Source organism: Eleutherodactylus coqui, chromosome 12 (assembly GCF_035609145.1).
Source record: "Eleutherodactylus coqui strain aEleCoq1 chromosome 12, aEleCoq1.hap1, whole genome shotgun sequence".
Classification (NCBI taxonomy): Eukaryota; Metazoa; Chordata; class Amphibia; order Anura; family Eleutherodactylidae; genus Eleutherodactylus; species Eleutherodactylus coqui.
Window position 1 is genome coordinate 1,718,691 of NC_089848.1, and position 22,206 is coordinate 1,740,896.

General features: G+C 50.3%; 1 protein-coding gene across 5 annotated transcripts in view; it reads left to right on the forward strand.

The window, feature by feature from the left end:
- The first annotated feature begins 651 nt into the window (after positions 1–651).
- Positions 652–22,206, forward strand: part of DDC (dopa decarboxylase) — a 152,641-nt gene continuing 131,086 nt past the window's right edge. The window contains exons 1-3 of one of the 5 annotated variants that reach the window (XM_066585026.1): positions 652–668; positions 13,290–13,487; positions 19,440–19,667. In XM_066585026.1, coding sequence (XP_066441123.1) covers positions 19,467–19,667 — 201 coding nt within the window. In that variant the 5' untranslated portion in view covers positions 652–668; positions 13,290–13,487; positions 19,440–19,466. Of the gene's footprint in view, positions 669–2,953; positions 2,973–11,979; positions 12,074–13,289; positions 13,488–19,439; positions 19,668–20,373; positions 20,407–22,206 lie in introns of those variants that run through there. The other 4 variants (XM_066585025.1, XM_066585027.1, XM_066585028.1 and 1 more) reach the window with 4 other exon arrangements.

Here is a 22,206-nt window from a genome sequence, read left to right on the forward strand (position 1 = left end):
TTCAGGGAACGTCCAAGGGATGAGCCGCTATTAAGGACTCCTTAGCAAGATGGGTCAGATGGGCCATTGAGGACGCATGTCAATCCCAGGGGGTCTCCTCTCCGTGCAAGCTTAAAGCTCACTCCACCAGGGCGGTTGCTTGTTCCTGGGCCGAGAGCCCAGGCAGCAACAGACCAGATTTGCAAGGCCGACACCTGGTCCAGTACCCACACCTTTACCAAGCATTACTGCCCGGCCCTAGAGGCCGGCAGGGATATGTCCTTCGGGCGCAATATGCTACAGGCAGCAATTGTGTCCCCCCTCCCTAAAAAAGCCCGTGTTATGTATGCATTCCTCCAGGTGTATGCTGTCAGGATTTCGAGGGGAATATAGGAATTAGTCCTACCTGTTATTTCCCCTTCTTGAGTCATCCTGATAGCATAGGGGCTTTTCCCTACCCACTTTTGCTTTCTGTGGTTTACATGTGAAGTAACGTGTTGTCATGTATGGATTTGTAGAATAAAACTTTCATTTGAGTGAAGAGCCGGGTCACTGTAGTCATTTGGAAGACACTGATGAGCTGATGAAGGGCAGTTACCTTTGTACTTTCCACTTCCTGTCCCAACAGGGGTCCAGCGGACAACTTCAGGTGTATGCTGCCAGGATGTCTCAAGAAGGGGAATTAATAGGTAGGACTAATTCCTATATTGTTTACCATCTATGTCTGCCATAACATCGTATAAGACCTCTGGGGCTCATTCACATGGTTTTGTTTTTTTCTTATTTGACACTTTCCCATAGGAGCCGCATACATAGGAGCCGCAGTTACAGGGAGAAACATCCCCTGTAGTGACATTAGTCTCTGGCAGAGCTGATTGGGGTCTCCTGGGATCCTGCAGCTCTGCTGTGACAGAGGTCACCCGGAAATCACTGACTGCCGGCTCGCATAGTGAAAGAAAGTTTTCCGCTTTCACTTTTTTAGTACATCGCACTTATTGAGCGCTGTGTACTAAATAAAGTAGGAGGCAGAAAGGGTTAAAACCCACTTCTCCCTCTTCCTCCGGGTAATCAGCTGTGACTAACCACTGACCACCCATCCTGCTTCTGATTGATTTCAGGTTAGGTTTTGTTCCCATGAGCATATATCAGCCGCTGTTTTCACAGCTGGCTGATTATATGCTACGATGTGAGGTGTACAAACTCGTGAACGGGCGCACAAATCTAACGTTTGTGCGCCCGTACAGACCGCATGGGCCCTGGCGCATACACACCGAGGCCACCATGCTGTTGCCCCTTCCCTCCCACTCGCCGGCTCACCTCCTCTCTCCTCCCCTCTGGTTGATTGTAATGGGAGAGGGTGGGATGGGGCAGAGCTAAGCCTCCCATTGCTGGCTGCAGACAAGGGGCAGGATGGGCGGAGCTAAGCTCCAACCCTCCCCTCCCTCTCCCATTACAATCAGCCAGAGGGGAGGAGAGAGGAGGTGAGCTGGCGAGTGGGAGGGAAGGGGCAGCAGCATAGCGGTCTTGGCGTATATGCACTGGGGCCCATGCTGTCTGAACGGGCGCACAAACGTAAAAGGACTATCTTTTGGGCCCGACATACAAACGCCCGGCGCTATATTGGCTGGCTGGGTGCTTTTATGTCGCAGGAATGCGGCCATGTTATGAGGGTTAAGATTCTAAATACAGCACCAATCAGGCCCACCCCACTTGCCCCGTTGCTGGCCGTAAGAAGAGACACCACACAGGGATCTGGTATCATTCCTCACACGGGACATGGCTCTCGGCTGTGCCGACGTCCACGTCGTGCTTTATTACAGATTACATGAGATCTTATACCCTTTGTCCCATCCCCACTAGGGGGTGATGGGCTCATAACCATATATGGGCAGTCCGGATTTGCGGACTGAGACAGTGAAAGTCATACAACAGTCATTATCTTGATACTGGCGCCTCTGGCTTACGTACAGAAAATCACGTATTCAATTAACTCCAGTACAAAGAATCACCCACTCAAATCTAAGAAGTCCGGATTTCGGCCTAAGACAGTGAAAGTTATGTACATTTGAACATCTTGATATCTTGTTTCTGGGAAAACGGCCAAGTACATGCGTCCTTCATGTCTGGTTCTTTTTTGCTGTGTTTCTAGAACATCTCTTGCAAAGCCTTGGGATATCTGATGTAAGGCGACATATAAGTTTTTTCTCTCATTTGGAATTGAATAAAACTTGCATATAGGTATAAAACATAAAAAACACATATGGCAATATATATATATACCCTCACAATGTGATCTGATGCATTGGAATCCAAGGCATCAGATTGTAGCGTATATCAGCCGACCGTGAAAACGGCAGTCCAATATACGCTTGTGGGAACAGAGCCCGAGACCAAACGCCGTGCATTTACAGTGCTTGGTCCTTTAATGGGTTAAAGGGTTAACAGCCACGATCAGTGTGAACGCTGACTGCGGTTGTTGCCGGCAGGTGTCACCCGAAGTGCATGTAGTTGGCCCCTAAGCCCACTTAATACAAAGAGCGCACTGCCGCTTCTCTTCAATTCATATCCGCAAGTGTGAAGGAAAATAGAAAGTTCGTGGCTTTCAATGCCTGCGCTTTGCCGCAGATCCTCCGCGGAGATTCCGCAATTGGAATTGGTCTGTGAGGCCCCCCCTTAATTGGCTGGATGTGCTCCATTGTGTTTAGAGTCTTTTCTTCTATCCCCGACGTCTCCCTCTTTGGTTCCAGTGTCTATATAGACCGTGACCTATTGTGATGGCAGAGATGTTGGTCGCGGCACGTTGTCATTTCTTGGAGTGTGCCGGCTGATCATGTCTTTGGGCTCTAGCAGGTTACACTCCTTCTGACAGATGCAGCTGCTGAATGACTGGTCGCATGCCAGCCTCTGATTGGCCAGAGGGGGGTGATCTGCTGACTATAAGAGCGAGCAGCATCTGTGAGAGCAGCCACAGGAGATCCCGGGGACTGGAAACTGTAAGTAACCTTCTTGTCTGTATCCACCTAATCCCCAGAAGATACATAAGTGGATTACTGTGGCTCGGAGCGCTGTTCATGCGAGCTGCTGCCTTACGCACCAACAGCCTCAATATACTAGATTCATTGCCAATGACGCCGCGTGCCGACAGAGCCCGCTTACATGCTACACGCTTTCTTGGGGGTCTGGAGATCCGTCTCAAATATGTACTTAAATAGTTCTGTTCTTGATGATTCTATTTGTATTAAGAAGAAACATTTGTTGCAATGTGTCGGTACGTTTGCATCCGCTCCCAAGTGGCTTCCCTGCAGCAGAAGTCTCCGTATAAGAGTGTTTGATTTTAGAAGTTCCGTGTAATCCCTGACTGCGTACAATGTGGCGCTCCACGTCCGCTGCTTGGGGAATTATTGGGGTCCTGGAGGAACTATTGCGCTCCACTTTTAGCACTTTGCTTATGTCTTTATTTAAAGTGGCACTTAAAGATGTGCGTGACGCCACATTGCAGCTGCGCCAATGTAAATATGAAGTCCGTGCCGCTCGCTGCTACTAATGTCCTTATAATAGTCTGTTCCACAGAACGCTTTACAATGAAGAGCAATGAACCCTCTAAAGAACAAGTCAGCCCAGCGGCGGCCCGGGCGCGTCTCATTCACTGTCTATAGAACAAGGGACTTTCTATCACCACCTTGCTGGTTGCTATTGTGTACTGTCCCTTTAAGATTCTTGTGGCCGTGTGAAATCCCTTCAGCCGATAAACTCATTGTGTTGGAGTTCTTGGTATAAAGTGTGAATGTACCGTTGCGATCCGTAGATGATCCGCAGGTTTATCAGTGCATTGGCAGCAGTTCAGTGACATGTGGGTGGAGTCACACCGAACGCCTCTGAGCCGGCATTGCTTATGACTTACTACTCACCGGGATGGCCGCTCGGTATATGACATATATGATGTAGTAATAGCTGCACAATTAACCGTTTCATGACCAGCAGTCATCGAGGCTCCTGTCTCTGCTCCCAATCTTCAGTTCTGCTATAAATGATATCTTTACACCTGCTTCGCATTTCGTAACTATTTTTACGTAGTTTTTTCCTTTTGTTTGATTGGTTTAATAAATTCCAAGGTTGTTTTTTAAATTCTGCCTATTTTCTGGTTCCTTTTCTTAGTACAGTTTATTGACTATTGCATATGTTCCCTCCGTAAGAGGACATTGTGTATGTAACCCGCCGCCGCTGCGTGTTGGCTCTGCAGACAATAAAGTGCTACGTTTTCACTTCTCCGTGGCTCTTTTGCACGGTCTTTCCTGTCACCATACAGTCTTTATGAGCCACGCTGCATATATTCATAGTCCTGTGGGAAAGCCCCTATAACTAATGCAGTGAACGCTGCGGCGTAAGATGGAGGCCGGCCGCGCGGATTCTGCTGCAGAATGGAGCAGCCTGCGATTGTTCTCCCACTCGCAGAATACACAATTGGTATGTGTGAGCGTGAAGGATGGATGGGAGTTCAGCCTTACAATGCCTGCGCTTTACTGTGGATTGTCTGTGCAGACTGCAATCGCGGAATCCGCAATACAAGTGCGGTCGTGAGCGGCCCAAGGGCTCATTCACATGCGGTTTCAGCACCTAAAGTAGCCGCGTGATGCGCAGTGAATGAAGTCCATGAAAGTCCATGGGTTTTCACTGATACATTAACGTGTAGACCAGAAGTTTGCAAACTTTTTTGTCCCGTAGACCACTTGTTGATTTTTTTTGTTTTCTGTAGACCCCCTGCCTGCCTAAGGCGGGCTGCACACGACTGGGTCAGATTCCGCATGCGTGAGCCCTGAGCAGAGCCCGCCCCTGTGCCCGGCCGGCATCGGCATGTGCCTGGCATTTCTTTCTTTTCTGTACTGCGGATGATGCGCACGGCTCGCCGTCGGACAAGTGCAGTACGGATCTTTTTTTTTGTAAACGCCTGCTTTTTTCTGCGCCGTCGCCTAGCAGTGATGCGGAATCTGCATCTTTCCACAATGTCAATTGTAGAAGGGCTGCGGGTTAGTCAGCTTCCATAAACTTCAACGGAAGCCATCCGCGTGGAATGCGCCTAAAAATAAAATGTGCTGCGATTTTCAATCGATTTCTTTTTTTCGTAAGAAGATTGGCGATTGTTCGAAACTTCTTACCACGAGGTTTGAAGATGGAAAAGCCATCAAAACCCTTCGTGCGACAGTCCATAATGCGGGATAAGCAGCGGGTACGCATGAGATGCATTGCTGCCGGCATGAAAACTTGTAAAAACCTGCCCATGAACACAGCAGACCACAAAGCAGATGGTATAGTTGGGGCACAACCTCTTGGGCTGGCGGATCACATGAAAACGATGCGCAGTAGAAACGTCATAGGTAAATTAGCTCCTGCGCGGGTCTGTTTGGTCCCTCACCAGAGCCCTAGAAGTTTTGCACAAACTCTACATAAACCATTTTATGAAATATCAAAGAGGTCAGTAATTTCTATGTCTATTAGGGCTCCTGCACACTAGCGATTGTGATCCCGCCACGAGAAAATCGCGACTTTTGTCCCACGTTTTGAGCGTCAGCGCTTCTTTTTCTCCCAAAAACTTCATTGCCACTTGTGATTTTTTTTTATTTTTTTAACGCGACTTCAATAGGACTTTCTATTGTTAAAAATGCTTCACTTCGCATGAAAATCGCAAATTCGCACTTTGCAATGTGATAAAAAGGAGGCTCCATAGGTAAATACGTGAGATGGGACACGCTGCAAATCTTTATTTCTTTCTTTTTCTTTTTTTTTCTTGCAGCATTGCATCAGTGAAAACATCCGGGAAACCACTGAACATCTTTGGTTTTATAATTCTGATTTTCCCCAGTCGTCTCCACCACAGCACCAATTGAGATTGCCTCCTCCTGATAGGACAGGAACACACTGAGAGGTTAAAAGCTCCCCCCCTTCCCCACCTTCCTCAGTGTCTTCCTGTCCTGCCAGGAGGCAGGATCTCTGAGAGGGGCTGGTGGAGAAGCCAGCCAGGATTACTTACAGGCGGATCGGAGGGCAGTGGCTCAGCCTGTCCTCCCTTCCAAGCCAGACGACTCCCGGGATGCCACATGGGGTGGTAACCCCCGGGCCAGGTTCCTCCCGCGGCGGCCCATGGGGGGTACAAAGCGGGAGCCTCAGTCCCCCTCGTCCTCCCTGCAGAAGTTAGAGCGCGGTGCTCCAGGAAGCCCTTCGGCGGGGGGCGGGGCGCCGCGTCACGTGTCCAGCGCGATGACGTCATCGCGTCTGCATCAAGAGTGGAGGGGGCGGGGCTTAGCGCGAAAATTAAAAAAAAATAGGAACCTGAGAGAAGCCAGAACAAACCAGCACTACAGGTCGCAGGGTGTCTGCAGCACCGGTATAGTAATGAGTGCTCCAGCCCCAGAGACAGCTGAAACCTCAGCCTCAGCGGCCGTAAGTAGCCAGTGCGGCAAAAAATACAATGCAATTATCCAGTGTATTGTGTATGGAAAATTGCATATTTACCCGCAAAAAATGCTTGCTTTGTCAGGGGGATAAAAAAGACATCACCCCCAGAACAAAACTCAGAAAATGCGTGGAATGCGGGATAAAACTGCCAGCTACGTACCAGAGGCCTCTATGCAAGGCATGCGTAGCTAGGCTAGTTAAAGAGGAATCGGGAGGACGTTAGGAAGCTGGTGAAAGAAGAGGTAGATCAGCCCTAACGTCACAGCTGGCGCCGCCAGCGAAACGCCAGAAAAGGGCGTATGTTCCTGACGAGCCTCCGAGAGTTCTATCGGGTCGGAGCAAGAGGAACAGGCGGCCGAGGAGTCCTCAGATTAGGAGGACTACAAAAAATACTTATTCCATCAGGACGACTTAATGGAATTGATTAAGTCAGTCAGGGCTACACTAAAAATGGAAGAGCCCAGAGAACCACGTACCCTACAAGATGAGATATTTGGGGGACTAGGGGAGAGGCGCAAGCATACCTTCCCTGTCCACAAGAATATCACCAAAATAATCCAAAAAGAGTGGAGGACGCCGCACAGTTAAAAGATCCCATGGATCGCAAAGCTGAGGGCCTTCTAAAGAAATCATGGGAGGCAGCGGCAAACATACTTAGGCCAGGGATCGCAGCCACTTGTGTGGCGCGAACTCTGGGGGTATGGCTAGAACAGCTACAGCTACACCTAACCAACAAGACGCCGAGGGAACAGATCCTAAATTCCCTTCCGATCCTGCGTATGGCAACAAATTTCCTAGCGGATGCCGCGGCCGAAACTGTCAAACTCTGGGCGATAGCTACAGCCCGGTCTAACTCAGCCAGAAGAGTGTTATGGCTGAAATCGTGGTCAGGCGACCTAGCCTCAAAAAATAAGCTATGCACCCTCTCATTCTACGGCCAGTTTTTGTTCGGACCAGACTTAGACAAGACTCTAGAGAAGGCGGCCGACAAAAAGAAGGGATTCCCGGAAGAAAAGCCACAGAGAGGGAAGACCTTCTTCCGGGCCCCAAGGCAACAGCCAGAGGCCTACCGAGGCAAGGGCAAGACAGGCCGCTGGAGTTGCCCCAAGGGGGGCAGAGGAAGGAATATCCTCTTTAACCCCCACCAGGGGGAGCCAAAGCAGAGACCCTGACGCCATCCCCGTAGGTGCAAGGCTGGGGGGCTTTGTGGATCAAGGGGCCGCGATTTCCGAAGGCCCATGGATCCCAAAGATCTTACAGCAGGGATACCGGATAGAGCTGGTGTCCCTCCCCAGAAGAAAATTCATTATCACGGGAGGCTCCAAACAACAGTTACACCTACTAAGGCAAAGCGTTGGGGACCTGCAACAACTAAATGCAATATCCCCCGTACCGCAAAACGAGGAAACCCAGGGCCATTATTCCAGGCTCTTCCTAGTAAGGAAACCCTGTGGGAAACAGCGGATGATAGTGAACCTGAAACCTCTGAACACCTGCATCAGGTACAGAAAATTCAAGATGGAGTCCATCTCCTCAACGATAAAGTTGATTCCCAAAGGAGCCTACATGGCATCCATCGATTTAAAGGATGCTTATTTCCACGTACCGATCCACGAGGGGTCCCGGAAATACCTAACGTTCGCAGTGGATATGGGCAAAGGAATAGAGCACCACCAATTCAGATGCCTGCCCTTTGGGATCTCCTCAGCACCCAGAATCTTCACCAAAATTATGGCAGAGGTAGCCGCCTACCTGAGGAAGAAGTCGGTCCTAATAGTACCCAACCTGGACGATATTTTAATAATAGCAGAGTCCACAGAACTCCTAACGAAACACCTGAGGATAGTGCTAGAACTTCTCCAATCCTTAGGATGGATCATAAACTGGGAAAAGTCCAGCCTAGATCCCGACAAGCAGAAAACGTTTCTGGGTATAACGTTCAACTCAGAATTGCAATGCTCCTGCCTACCCGAGGAGAAAATACAAAAAATCCGACGGCTAGTCAAAACCTTTTTACAGAGACGATTATGCACAATTCGGGAAGCCATGTCTCTCCTGGGAAGCTTGACTTCATGCATTCCAGGAGTGGCATGGGCCCAGGCTCACACCAGAGCCCTGCAAGCCTCAGTCCTATCCACGTGGGACAAAAAGCAGTCCTCTCTAGGGACAAGAATGTACATTCCAAGCACGGTGAAAACATGCCTGCGTTGGTGGGCATCCCCAGAGAACCTGCGGAGAGGCGTTCATTGGCTACAAAACCCAGCCACTCGCATCACAACGGATGCAAGCGCCTGGGGATGGGGAGCGCATGTGGGGAACCAGTTCTTTAAAGGCCCATGGCCTCAAAGGACAAAAGAACAGTCCTCAAATTACAGGGAACTACAGGCCGTATGGCAGGTCCTACAGCAGTTAGGGAACTCGCTACGGGACCAGCATATAAAGATACTGTCAGACAATGTCACCGCGGTCGCCCATATACGACACCAAGGGGGCACAAGATCTCCCGCTCTGCAAAACATCGCACAGAAAATTTTCCACTGGGCAGAGGGCCGGATCCTCTCGATCACGGCAACCCATTTGAAGGGGACGCTAAACCAAAAAGCGGGCTTTCTCAGCAGGAGGCAAATAGACCCAGGAGAATGGTCTCTCTCCCTGAAAGCATTCAGAATCCAGATCAACCAGTGGGGGACCCCACAATTGGACCTGTTCGCAAACAGGGAAAATGCAAAAGTAAGCAATTTTTTCTCCCTCCGGCCAGGAGATCGTCCGACAGCAGTAGACGCCCTAGGCCAAGACTGGGGAGAGGGGCTGGTGTACGCCTTTCCTCCTATACCGTTGATCCCCAGAGTCTTACAACATTTCAGAACCCAGGTATGCACACTAATCCTGGTGACCCCCTTCTGGCCCAAAAGAAGCTGGTTCGGTCTTGTAGCAACATTGAGCGTCCAGGTCCCAGTCATCTTCCCTACCTGGACAGATCTTCTATCGCAGGGGCCACTGAGCCATCCGAGCCTAGACAAGCTCCACTTAACAGCATGGCTCTTGAGGAATCCTCACTAAAAGTGAAGGGATTCTCAGAGAGAGTAGTAGAAACGTTAATGTCCAGCAGAAAAAAGACTACACACCTTATCTACCAGAAAGTTGGAGAAGGTTTTCCTCATGGAGACAGGGAAGGGATCGCGGGGATTCTATCCCGGACATCCCTCTAATCTTAGAGTTCTTGCAGGAGGGCCTAGAGATGGGCCTCTCTCCAAGCACCCTGAAGGTCCAGGTCACAGCCCTTAGCGCCATATGTGACACAAAGTTCGCAGACAACAGATGGGTCAACAGGTTCCTAGCAGCAGCAACTAGATTACGGCCTAGGCCCATAAATCTTTTTCCAGACTGGAACCTTAATTGGCCCTAAGGGCCATGATAGCGGTACCATTCGAGCCGATCGAAGCACTACCCATAAAAATGCTTACCATCCAGACCATTTTCTTAGTAGCCATCACCTCCGCAAGACGGGTTAGCGAGCTGCAGGCCTTGTCCATTCGCCACCCGTTCCTGAAAATCTCGGACACCAAATTAGTATTTAAAACAGACCCGGCGTTTATGCCAAAAGTAGTATCACATTTTCATAGGTCCCAAGACCTAATAATCCCCTCATTTTTTAGTAAACCTAAAAACGAGGAAGAAAAAACTCTAAACTGCCTGGACGTTAGAACAGTCCTAGGCTACATAGATGCGACAAGCCACTGGAGGCGGGACGGCAACTAATAAAGGGAACAAAGCAGCGAAACGCTCCATAGCCAGGTGGATCCGCCTGGCCATCATAGAGTCCTATAAAGCCCTCAGGAAGGAAATCCCTTTAGCCCTTAAAGCCCATTCTACAAGGGCAGTAGCATCCTCATGGGCCGAACATAGCTCAGCTTCGGTCGAGCAGATACGCAAAGCCGCAGTCTGGAAGAAACCCCACATGTTTGTTAAACACTATAGGGTAAAAGTGCAGCAGGACGAGGACATGGCCTTCGGCCGCAAAGTCCTCTCGGCAGCAATCCCACCCTAGGGAAACATTAGTTGGTACGTCTCAATTGGTGCTGTCGTGGAGACGACTGGGGAAAAAATAGATTATACCTATCCGATAATCGGGTTTCCAGGAGTCTCCACGACAGCACCCGTACCTTCCCCCCCCCCCCCTAAATTGATAGAAAAGAAACTATATAATATAAAAAAAACCATATATATAATATAATTTTATTTAAAAAAAACCCCGGTTAAAAGAAAAAAGTTGAGCTCCTACCCCGGCAATTCGTTAGAATCCACTGAGGAAAGTGGGGAAGGGGGGGAGCTTTTAACCTCTCAGTGTGTTCCTGTCCTATCAGGAGGAGGCAATCTCAATTGGTGCTGTCGTGGAGACTACTGGAAACCTGATTATCAGGTGGGTATAATCCATTTTTTTACTCACTCTCGTATTGAGCGGAAATCGTGCAATTTTCTTGCCAGTGTGAAGGCGCCATTATAAGTGTTCTGTGCAATCTGTGGAAGGTGGATTGTGTCATTTCCAGAACGCCTTAATGTTGTTGATGACCCGCCGACATGGAGTCGCTCACGTGGACCCCCATTTACATCTCGTGCACACTCAATGTTTTTCTTGCTGACATGAACCCTCAGCAGAGAAACAGCACAATTAGCAGCAGCATCCACGGCAATCCATGATTCAGGTCCCACGTGCGGCAATAGACAGATGCTGTAATGCAAGCGACGTTTCGATCCTAATGTCAGGCTTGACAAAGATCCATTAGGATCCATTACTTTAATGGCCCTTGATGTTCCACAGTTTCTATGTAATTTTTTCCTAATGTCCCATCTGTCCAATTCCAATACACTCTTGCCATAGCAGTACGGGAACAGTTCACCAACTGCGCCGTTTGAGGAATACCGCCACCCTCAGACCAATAATCATCCCAACTCTGATAAATTGCCCATTTTAGCCTTGACAATGTGTGGTAAGTGAGCAGATGGCCTATCGCTCACCTCATACCCTCCGAGCCCACCCTTCGCACATCATTGCCTTTATGGGCTATTGCAGCATCCGAGGAGATGGCAGAGTGTAGTGACCTGGACTGGAACTACAGGATAAAAGTACTTTACCTGCAAGTTAAGAGCAACTGTTCTAACTACCAGTTCATTTAACAAAATGTAGTTGGGCTGTAATTCATTTAATACGAAGAGGGAGTCAGGAAACTAAAGAGTTAAGGTTTTAGGCACAGTAGTAAATCAGTTAGTGAAAGGTCCTGGAGAGTGGAGCAAAGGTGGGGGTTCTGGTTCACTTTGTATTGCACATTTAGAAATTAATAATGGTGTTAAAAGACGGAAGTGAAGAGGAATAGACAGTATGGAGTAGGGCAGAGTAGAAGTCACTGGAGAGAGAGGAGCCAAGATGGGCACCGAGGAAGCTGACAGCCATGTCAAAACCCAGCTTCTTCCTTCTCCTCTGTCCTGCAGTAATTAGAGACTCGTTATGTAAACTTTCTAGAAATCCCGTGTGCAGCAGCCCATAAATCACCCAGCACAGAGAGAGTTTGTTTTTCCAAACCTGATGTCCGTTCAAGCCAGCGCTGCTTTCTACCGGACAAGAAGTAGAGAATCTTCATAGACGTTTGTGAGTACTCAAGAATCCTTGAGCACAGTGTTTCAGGAATGGCAAAACTGTTAGTGGGGTTTATAAAGAGTATTTCACTCATTGCCATCGTGACACGGCTCCTCAGACACATCTTAGAAACTGCTCAGGGAGTGCAAGCCTCTTCCCGCTTGTCGCCCGTTGCAGGGATAGATAAAGATTTCTGTCACGGGCTCTACCATCTCCTCCTCTGAGGGTAGCTCGTGACCCATCCAAGTTATTGCTGGGGGAGGTCACAGGGAAAGGGTAACTAGTAGCATATTCGATAAGGCAAACTACTCAAGCGAGTAGTGCCTTATTCGAGCACCTGCCCGCTCGTCTCTAAAGATTCAGCTGCCGGCGCGGGTGACAGGTGAGTTGCAGCGGTCAGCAGGGGGGAGCGGGGGGGGGGGGGGAGAGGGAGAGAGAAATCTCCCCTCTGTTCCTCCCCCGCCTCCTGCCGGCACCCGAATCCTTAGAGACGAGCGGGCAGGTACTCGAATAAGGCACTACTTGCTTGAGTAGTTTGCCTTATCGAGTATGCTCGCTCACCTCTAGTAACTAGTGGTTATCTTTAAAGTCTGTTGTCACTCGTGACGCCACCGTTCCATCCTCTGCGGTGAATCTTGAAGTGAGAATAAAGTAGTCCACGCACAGGAATAATTTTCTGGACAAACTGGGAACGGTCGGTAATGTCTGTTTACTTAACTTCAATAAAGTTCCAATACAACAGTAACAGTTTGGCACAATTTACACTCTTAGAATGTGACAGGGAGGACTCTCGGGGTAATCCAGGCAGTCGACAGTCCCAGTTATCTGTGTGATGCTGCTCCTGGCGACTCTGTCTTTCTGTCTCTCCTCAAGCTTCTGGTGTTCTTCTCTTTGTCTCAGTGACTGCTCCACTTATTATCTCACTCTCTAACTCTCTCTCTCTGCATCCTTACCAACATGTATATATAAAATACCGTCACATGACATACAACCTGATGTATTTCTCAGACATAACCCAGATATTAACCCATTCAGTGCTGCAGAGGTGCAACACATGAAATGCGTACAACACAGAAGACACTGACAGTACCATTGCACAAGACAAACCTTTAACATTATGGAGGGGCCCCGTTACCTCTGGCTGCCAGTGTCCATAGTAGGAGCTGGTCATAATAATGTGTATTCTTTCTGCTACTTGGAGTTTGATGTTCTATCTTCCTGTTTGTAGTAAACAAAAGTAATCCTGCAAAGTAAGGAAAATGCCTTCCGGAATACTGATGCAGTAAAACGTGAAGTGTGCCAGCTGCGGTGAGCAAACTCCATCCGACAAGGCAAAGTCCACCGGAGTTAGATAAGATACTTGCAAAGAATACTGAAAAGCGTCAAGTGGAATACAAACCTTAAACTGAGAAAGCAGAAGTAGGAGGTAGGTGCTCCCCACACCGTAACGTACCGAAAGTTTGTAGAAGCTTTAAGAATTAACACTTGAGTGGGAGAATAATTGTTAGTGGGGCAGAGATCAGCTGATGGAGCCGAGATCCTTGGAAGGCCAGTGGCACACCGCTGGATTCGCATTGCAGAATCTGTGATCGTCAGCCGCACAGCCAGATCTGCAAATTACATTGCGGATATGTCACAGGTACCCAAATTATCGCTTAGCAACCGCGTGAGAGAAACAGATTAAAAAAAAAAAAACAACCTGTACTGCCCGTGACCATCAGCAAGCCGCCGCGGTCATCCGCAATACAGGAGACGTGAGGTACGCAGGGTCGCAGGCTGCAGCTGAGGTCCTGCATGCAGAATCCAACCCAATCACGTGCCGCCGGCGTAATGGTTGGATTTATCAGTTTACCTTTATCAGTAGATTGCATGTTTGCAGTATAGCCAGATGTCAGCGCACAGGACTCTGGGATATGTAGTCTATGTGGCCCGGGATCAGAAGTCCTGTATGTAAACCAATGGCGTGACCCCCGCTTGCTTCAGGCTCAAAGGAAACGATCAAAGTTGTTGTTTTGTGTTTTTAATGAGCGGTAATAATGGGGGTTGTTGTTGCAAACATTTAGGCTTCTGAGCAGGTTTTTGTTTGAGTGTGGCCCCTGTGATGTCCCTATGAAGTAACAGGGCCCATGGCTGCGGGTTGTCTTCCTATTGTAAGCTTAGTGAACAATTACTTGTATCTCTGCCTAATAGACATTTTGTGCCGCTGATAAGGTGCGTTTTGAACCAACGAAGCGGTTTCATTTTTTTCTGGATCCTGAATGGCGTCTTTTCTAACAGCGAAATAGTTGCTGAATCCTGTAAGAAGTGAAATGCTTTAGGAATGCCTCAGAGGAAAACGCCTAAATCGTAAGGAGCCTCTTCAGGTGATTGTGTCCTGTGAACAGTAGCCGTATTTCACTAGACACCCCGGAGGCTCCAGCCCTCATTGTGCATTGGTCCCTGAGTTCTTCTTTAAAGTGGATTGTCTCCCATACACAGCACAGAGCGATGAGGAGATCCTGTTCCCCCTCCCTACTATACACACAGTATACATCAATGATGTATGGATTATATACAGAAAACAGCCACAGATAGAATTTTCCATTCCTTAAAACAACCACCAATTTATTTTTTTTAACCCCTTAAGGTCCAAGCGCTGTAAATATAAGGCACTTGGTCCTGGGCTTTAATCCCAGCCGATAGCAGAAGTACAACTCTGGATTAAAGCCTCCACTCCTGTAGTCAAGCAGGAGCAGGTTGAATCTTCAGCTGTCAGACCCAGCTGCAGACCTTGAGGAGAAGGGAGAAGCTGTTTTTCCTTCTCCTTTCCCGGATACATAGCGCTCAATGAATGCTATGTACTAAAGAGTTAAAGTGGAAGTATTATTTCCACCAGAGGTGTAACTTGAAGCTTCTGACCCTCAATGCAAAACCTGTAACAGGGCCCCCAACTATAATGCTTTATCATAGAATCCTAGAATGTTAGCATCGGAAGGGACCTCCGGGGTCATCGGGTCCAACCCCCCTGCTCAGTGCAGGATCACTAAATCATCCCAGACAGATGTCTGTCCGGCCTCTGAAGACTTCCATTATAGGAGAACTCCCCACCTCCCGTGGCAACCTGTTCCACTCATTGATCCCCCTCACTGTCTAATACCTAATCTGTGTCTCCTCCCTTTCAGCCTCATCCCAATTGCTTCTAGCCTTTCCTTGTACAGATGAGAATAGGGCTGATCCCTCTGCACTGTGACAGCCCTTCAGATATTTGTAGACAGCTATTAAGTCTCCTCTCAGCCTTCTCTTCTGCTAAACATTCCCAGATCCTTTAACCGTTCCTCATAGGACATGATTTGCAGACCACTCACCATCTTGGTAACTCTTCTCTGAACTTGCTCCAGTTTGTCTATGTCTTTTATAAAGTGGGGTGCCAAGAACTGGACCCAGTATTCCAGATGAGGAAACATGGGCTACAGAACATAGCAAATCCTGATTGTATAAAGCGCGTCACGATTTTTTATTCTTGCAATGTAACAGGCTACAAAACATCGCTCGTGTGAAGGAACCCACATACACACATTTCGTAGTGATGTCATATGTGCGATTTTGTCGCCCGTGTGAAAGTGACCTCAATGTGTTAAGTTAAAGGAGATGTCCCGCGCCGAAACGGGTTTTTTTTTTTTTAAACCCCCCCCCCCGTTCGGCGCGAGACAACCCCGATGCAGGGGTTAAAAAACCCACCCGCACAGCGCTTACCTGAATCCCGGCGGTCCGGCGTCTTCATACTCACCTGCTGAAGATGGCCGCCGGGATCCTCTGTCTTCATGGACCGCAGGGCTTCTGTGCGGTCCATTGCCGATTCCAGCCTCCTGATTGGCTGGAATCGGCACGTGACGGGGCGGAGCTACACGGAGCTACACGGAGCCCCATAGAGAAGAGGAGAAGACCCGGACTGCGCAAGCGCGGCTAATTTGGCCATCGGAGGCCGAAAATTAGTCGGCACCATGGAGACGAGGACGCTAACAACGGAGCAGGTAAGTATAAAACTTTTTATAACTTCTGTATGGCTCATAATTAATGCACAATGTACATTACAAAGTGCATTATTATGGCCATACAGAAGTGTATAGACCCACTTGCTGCCTCGGGACATCTCCTTTAAACTTTGTTACATCTGTATACCCAGTCTATTGACTACTGGTCCCGTGGACACTTAACACTGCAAACAGTACCTAAACACTTAGGCTGGGTTCACACGGGGCATATTCCCGCCAGAAATCCCGCGGTTTGGCCGCAGCAAAAACCGCGAGATTTCCGCCGGAAGAACTGCCGCGGAAAAACCCGCAGTGGCTTTGAAGCGGCCCGGCTGCTCGCTCTTCCGCTGCGGCCAGCGCTCCCATAGAGGAGAGCGCGGCCGAAATAAAAGATAAATGGATATGCTGCATATTCTGAAACCGCGGCGGCGGCCGCTGTCGCGGTTCCAGCCTGACTTGCCGCAGCGGATTGGCCGTCCCGTGTGGATGAGATTTCTGAGAATCCCGAGATTAGCGGCCGCAGGTGGATTTGCCGTGGCGAAATTCCGTGCGGAATTTCTGCGGCAAATCCGCCCTGTTTGAACCCAGCCTTCCAGTTCTTGTTGTTAAGGGCTTTCTTACTCAACTAAATAGCGGAAATGACTGGAGCCACCTCACCCTCAGGGTTGGCTGTTCAGCACAACAGTCCAGACAAGAGGTTCCAGGTTATTCTTGCACAGCTTCCATGACTGCTCCCAGTCACTCACACAGACTTCCAGGGTTTTCCACATGGCTCCAACCATAGCCACATCAAAACTTGCACTGCTTGCTTGCGCTCAGGGTTCAAACTATAGGGGATGCGGTTGCACCCGGGCCCAGGAGCCTCAGGGGGCCCATAAGGCCTCTCTTCTCCATATATGGAGCCCAGTACTATGAATAAAACATTATAGCTGGGGGCCCTATTACAGGTTTTGCATTGGGGCCCAGGAGCTTCAAGTTACGCCTCTGCTTGCATTCCTCCCCACCGTAGCAGTCAATAACTCTGCAACAACTGACACAACTTGTATTCCATGTCCTGCCTCTTATATCTACATGTGTTCTGATTCGCTCACTCACAAGCCCCTCCCAGCACGGCAACTTGGTGCAGAGCAGTTTCCAGGCGTCACCATATCTGTGTTGGAGGCTGCATACACAAATCCGCATGGGCCATGATAGACTTTTACTATAGCATTCCTCCATGTAAGGGCTGTCAAACCCCAAGCTTCCAGTGGTGACAAGGTACAATAATACCAGTGGGGGCCACTATGCTGAACAAGGGAAACTTTCTCCTCGAAAGCTGCATTGGGACAGGATCCAAGCCGAAGTCGGGCGCCGGGGGATCCAATTCTTCTACTCTGGCAGCTTTCAACTGTCTCTGCAGCTTTAGGACTCGGTCAGGGGAATATATGTAGGGGAATGTGCTGCCACAAACCTCCGGCAGCAGCTTCTCTCCCAAGAACAGAAGGAGCAGGCAGTTGAAGTCCAGCTGCCTAATCCTTACCTCCCCCAACATCCGCCATTGGAGGAGAGTCTGGAGGCCTCCAACACACATCAAATGGTCAGCCGACCCTAATGAAATCTGCTGATTCAGATGTTCTAGATCAGTGGTGGCGAACCTATGGCACGCGTGCCAGAGGCGGCACTCAGAGCCTTTCCAGCTGGCAGTCGCCGCCGTCGGCCGCTCACCACATTAGTGAATACTGGCAGGGGTGCCGCAGCTCCCCTGCTGGTATTCACTCAGCAGCACTGCTAGAGGGGCTGATCCCGGCGCACACTGTGATGTCAGTGTGCAGCCTGGATCCTCCTCCCCCCTCCTCTGACATCTCCTACTTGGTTCCGTGAGAGCAGGGGAGGGAAGAAGGTGTCTGGCAGCACGTCACATTGTGCTCCTGGGATCAGTGGCAGCAACAGCACCAAGCAGAGGAGGTGGGGGGTGGGGGGATTTGGGTCTCAGAGGGGGGCGCTATTACTACAGGGGCCACTATGGGATGTCGCTATTACTACTGGGGGCCACTGTGGGATGTCACTATTATTACTAGGGACGCTGTGAGGTGACACTATTACTACTGGGGGCTGCTGTGGGATGTCACTATTACCGCTGGGGTCACTGTGGGATGTCACTATTACTACTGGGGCCACTGTGGGCTGTCACTATTACTACTGGGCTGATGTGGGATGTCACTATTACTACTGGGGCCGCTGTGGGATGTCACTATTATACTGGGGGCCGCTGTGGGATGTCACTATTATACTGGGGGCTGCTGTGGGATGTCACTATTACTACTGGGGCCGCTGTGGGATGTCACTATTATACTGGGGGCCGCTGTGGGATGTCACTATTATACTGGGGGCTGCTGTGGGATGTCCCTATTATACTGGGGGCTGCTGTGGGATGTCACTATTATACTGGGGGCCGCTGTGGGATGTCACTATTATACTGAGGGCCGCTGTGGGATGTCACTATTATACTGAGGGCCGCTGTGGGATGTCACTATTATACTGGGGGCTGCTGTGGGATGTCACTATTATACTGGGGGCTGCTGTGGGATGTCACTATTATACTGGGGGCCGCTGTGGGGTGTCACTATTATACTGGGGGCCGCTGTGGGATGTCACTATTATACTGGGGGCCACTGTGGGATGTCACTATTGTACAGGGGGGGGGGGGCTGCTGCGGGATGTCACTATTATACTGGGGGCCGCTGTGGGATGTCACTATTATACTGGGGGCCGCTGTGGGATGTCACTATTACACTGGGGGCCGCTGTGGGATGTCACTATTACATTGGGGGCCGCTGTGGGATGTCACTATTATACTGGGGCCGCTGTGGGGTGTCACTATTACCTTGGGGGCCGCTGTGGGATGTCACTATTATACTGAGGGCCGCTGTGGGATGTTACTATTATACTGGGGGCCGCTGTGGGGTGACACTATTATACTGAGGGCCGCTGTGGGATGTCACTATTATACTGAGGGCCGCTGTGGGATGTCACTATTATACTGGGGGCTGCTGTGGGATGTCATTATTATACTGGGGGCCACTGTGGGATGTCACTATTACTACTGGGGCCACTGTGGGATGTCACTATTACTACTGGGGCCACTGTGGGATGTCACTATTACTACTGGGGCCACTGTGGGATGTCACTATTACCACTTTTGGGGACGTCCCTTTATTTGAATTCGGCTACATAATATAAGCTGGAGTAGCAGCAGCACACCTGACAGCCGGAGCCCGCAGTTTTGTCGCAGGACTGTAAAACCCTTAACCCTTGGCCATCATAGTAGAATGGGAGGTTTTGTGAAATGCAATAACTGTGGCTGACCGTAGCACTGCTTATGTCTTCAGGCCGTTCACCTGCAGAAAGAAGACAGCATGAACTCTGCCGAATTCAGGAGGAGAGGGCGGGATATGGTGGACTACATTGCCGATTACCTGGAGCACATTGAATCCAGGACCGTATTTCCTGATGTGGAGCCCGGATACCTACGGCCCATGATCCCAGACTCCGCTCCAGAGGAAGGGGAGACGTATGAAGATATAATGAAGGATGTGGAAAGGGTTATCATGCCTGGGGTGAGAGCTGCCGATAGACCACCAATAACCGTTACCACAGGGATAAACCCGTATGAATGCATGTAACAAGGTACCTACACGCTGAGCTGGTGGTCGGTACTGCGTCCCATTATGTCGGAGTCAGAGAGGAGGAGTGCAGGACTACAACACCTTCCAGACTCCTAACCGACAAAGCAGGGGTATAGGGTGAAGGTCAGATTCTCTTGTCCTGTAAGGTTACACAGCGACGTTTGGCTGCGATGGCGGTTGTGTGACCGAAAACCGCCATGTGACCTGCGACATCACATTCATACTCAGGTCAACAGGGCTGCAAGTTACACATTGCCACAACTGCAGGTTGCAAAACATCCATGCTTGCTGCGTTTTCAGTGACCTGCAGTCACAGCAATGTGCGACTCCCATCGCGACCCCGTGGAGCCGAGTGTGCGTGCGCCGCTGTAGGGCTGCGCGGTGATTTCTGGTTGCACAAACCCTATTGTGATCAAAAGTCGCTGTGCAGTCCTAGCCGTAAAGCGTCAGTAAATAGTGATAGTGATAGTAACTGTTACTAACTAGTACTACTAGTTTGGCAACACACTAACTCAGCCCAGCCTGATATGTTACATTGCTCACATCCCTCTATTTTCGCAGCAGATCGCCATGTAATGTATCCGTCCGAAATAAAATAGATGAGAAGTATGTAGTTTCTGCAGTATCTAAGTTATGCGGGTAATGAGGCTCTGCCGTGGCGGCCATGCAGGTAATGAGGCTCCGCAGCGGCAGACATATGAGTAATGAGGCTCTGCAGTGGCGGACAGGCGGGTAATGAGGCTCCGTAGCGGCGGACAGGCGGGTAATGAGGCTCCGTAGCGGCGGACAGGCGGGTAATGAGGCTCCGTAGCGGCGGACATGCGGGTAATGAGGCTCCGTAGCGGCGGACATGCGGGTAATGAGGCTCCGTAGCAGCGGACATGCGGGTAATGAGGCTCCGTAGCGGCGGGCATGCGGGTAATGAGACTCCGTAGCGGCGGACATTGCGGGTAATAAGGCTCTGCAGCGGCGGACATGCGAGTAATGAGGCTCTGTAGCGGCGGCCATTGCGGGTAATGAGGCTCTGCAGTGGCGGACATGCGGGTAATGAGGCTCTGTAGCGGCGGACATGCGAGTAATGAGGCTCTGTAGCGGCGGCCATTGCGGGTAATGAGACTCCGTAGCGGCGGACATTGCGGGTAATAAGGCTCTGCAGCGGCGGACATGCGGGTAATGAGGCTCGGCAGCGGCGGACATGCGAGTAATGAGGCTCGGCAGCGGCGGACATGCGAGTAATGAGGCTCCGCAGTGGCGGACATGCGAGTAATGAGGCTCCGCAGTGGCGGACATGCGAGTAATGAGGCTCCGCAGTGGCGGACATGCGAGTAATGAGGCTCCGCAACGGCGGACATTGCGGGTAATAAGGCTCTGCTGCGGGGGACATGCGGGTAATGAGGCTCGGCAGCGGCGGACATGCGGGTAATGAGGCTCGGCAGCGGCGGACATGCGGGTAATGAGGCTCGGCAGCGGCGGACATGCGGGTAATGAGGCTCGGCAGCGGCAGACATGCGGGTAATGAGGCTCGGCAGCGGCAGACATGCGGGTAATGAGGCTCGGCAGCGGCGGACATGCGAGTAATGAGGCTCGGCAGCGGCGGACATGCGGGTAATGAGGCTCGGCAGCGCTGGACATGCGAGTAATGAGGCTCTGCAGCGGCGGACATGCGGGTAATGAGGCTCTGCAGCGGCGGACATGCGGATAATGAGGCTCTGCAGCGGCGGCCATACGAGTAATGAGGCTCTGCAGCGGTGGACATTGTGGGTAATGAGGCTCTGCTGCGGGGGACATGCGGGTAATGAGGCTCTGCTGCGGCGGACATGCGGGCAATGAGGCGCGGCAGCGGCGGACATGCGGGTAATGAGGCTCGGCAGCGGCGGACATGCGGGTAATGAGGCTCTGCAGCAGCGGACATGCAGGTAATGAGGCTCCGCAGCAGCGGACAGGCGGGTAATGAGGCTCCGCAGCAGCGGACATGCAGGTAATGAGGCTCCATAGCGGCAGACATGCGGGTAATGAGGCACAGCAGCGGCGGAGATGCGTTTCCACCGTGTGAGATAAATGGTACAATATTTAGATAGTTTGGGCTTTTTTGGAGCAGCGATACCGATTGTGTTCATTTCCTTTTTGTTTACATTGATCTTTGGGAATAGTGTCTGTTTTTTTTCAACATTTTCAATTTTTATTTTTAAAAGTTTGATTTGACGTATTTTTTAGGGCTCAATTGATCACTTTTCCAATCTATCACGATATACAGTGGGGGGGGGGGGACAGGAGAGCGGTAAACCGAATCTTTGCCCAGGTGGAGGAGAACCTAGCTACAAGTCTTCATACAGTAATCCTCTCTCTCCTCCTCCCCTGGCTGTAACATGAAGGTCCTCTCCTCCTTACCCTGCAGTAAACTGCTAGTTTCACATCTCCCCCAGCGCTCCTCCTGTACGGTGTCCATGTTAGGACATTCTTACAATATCGT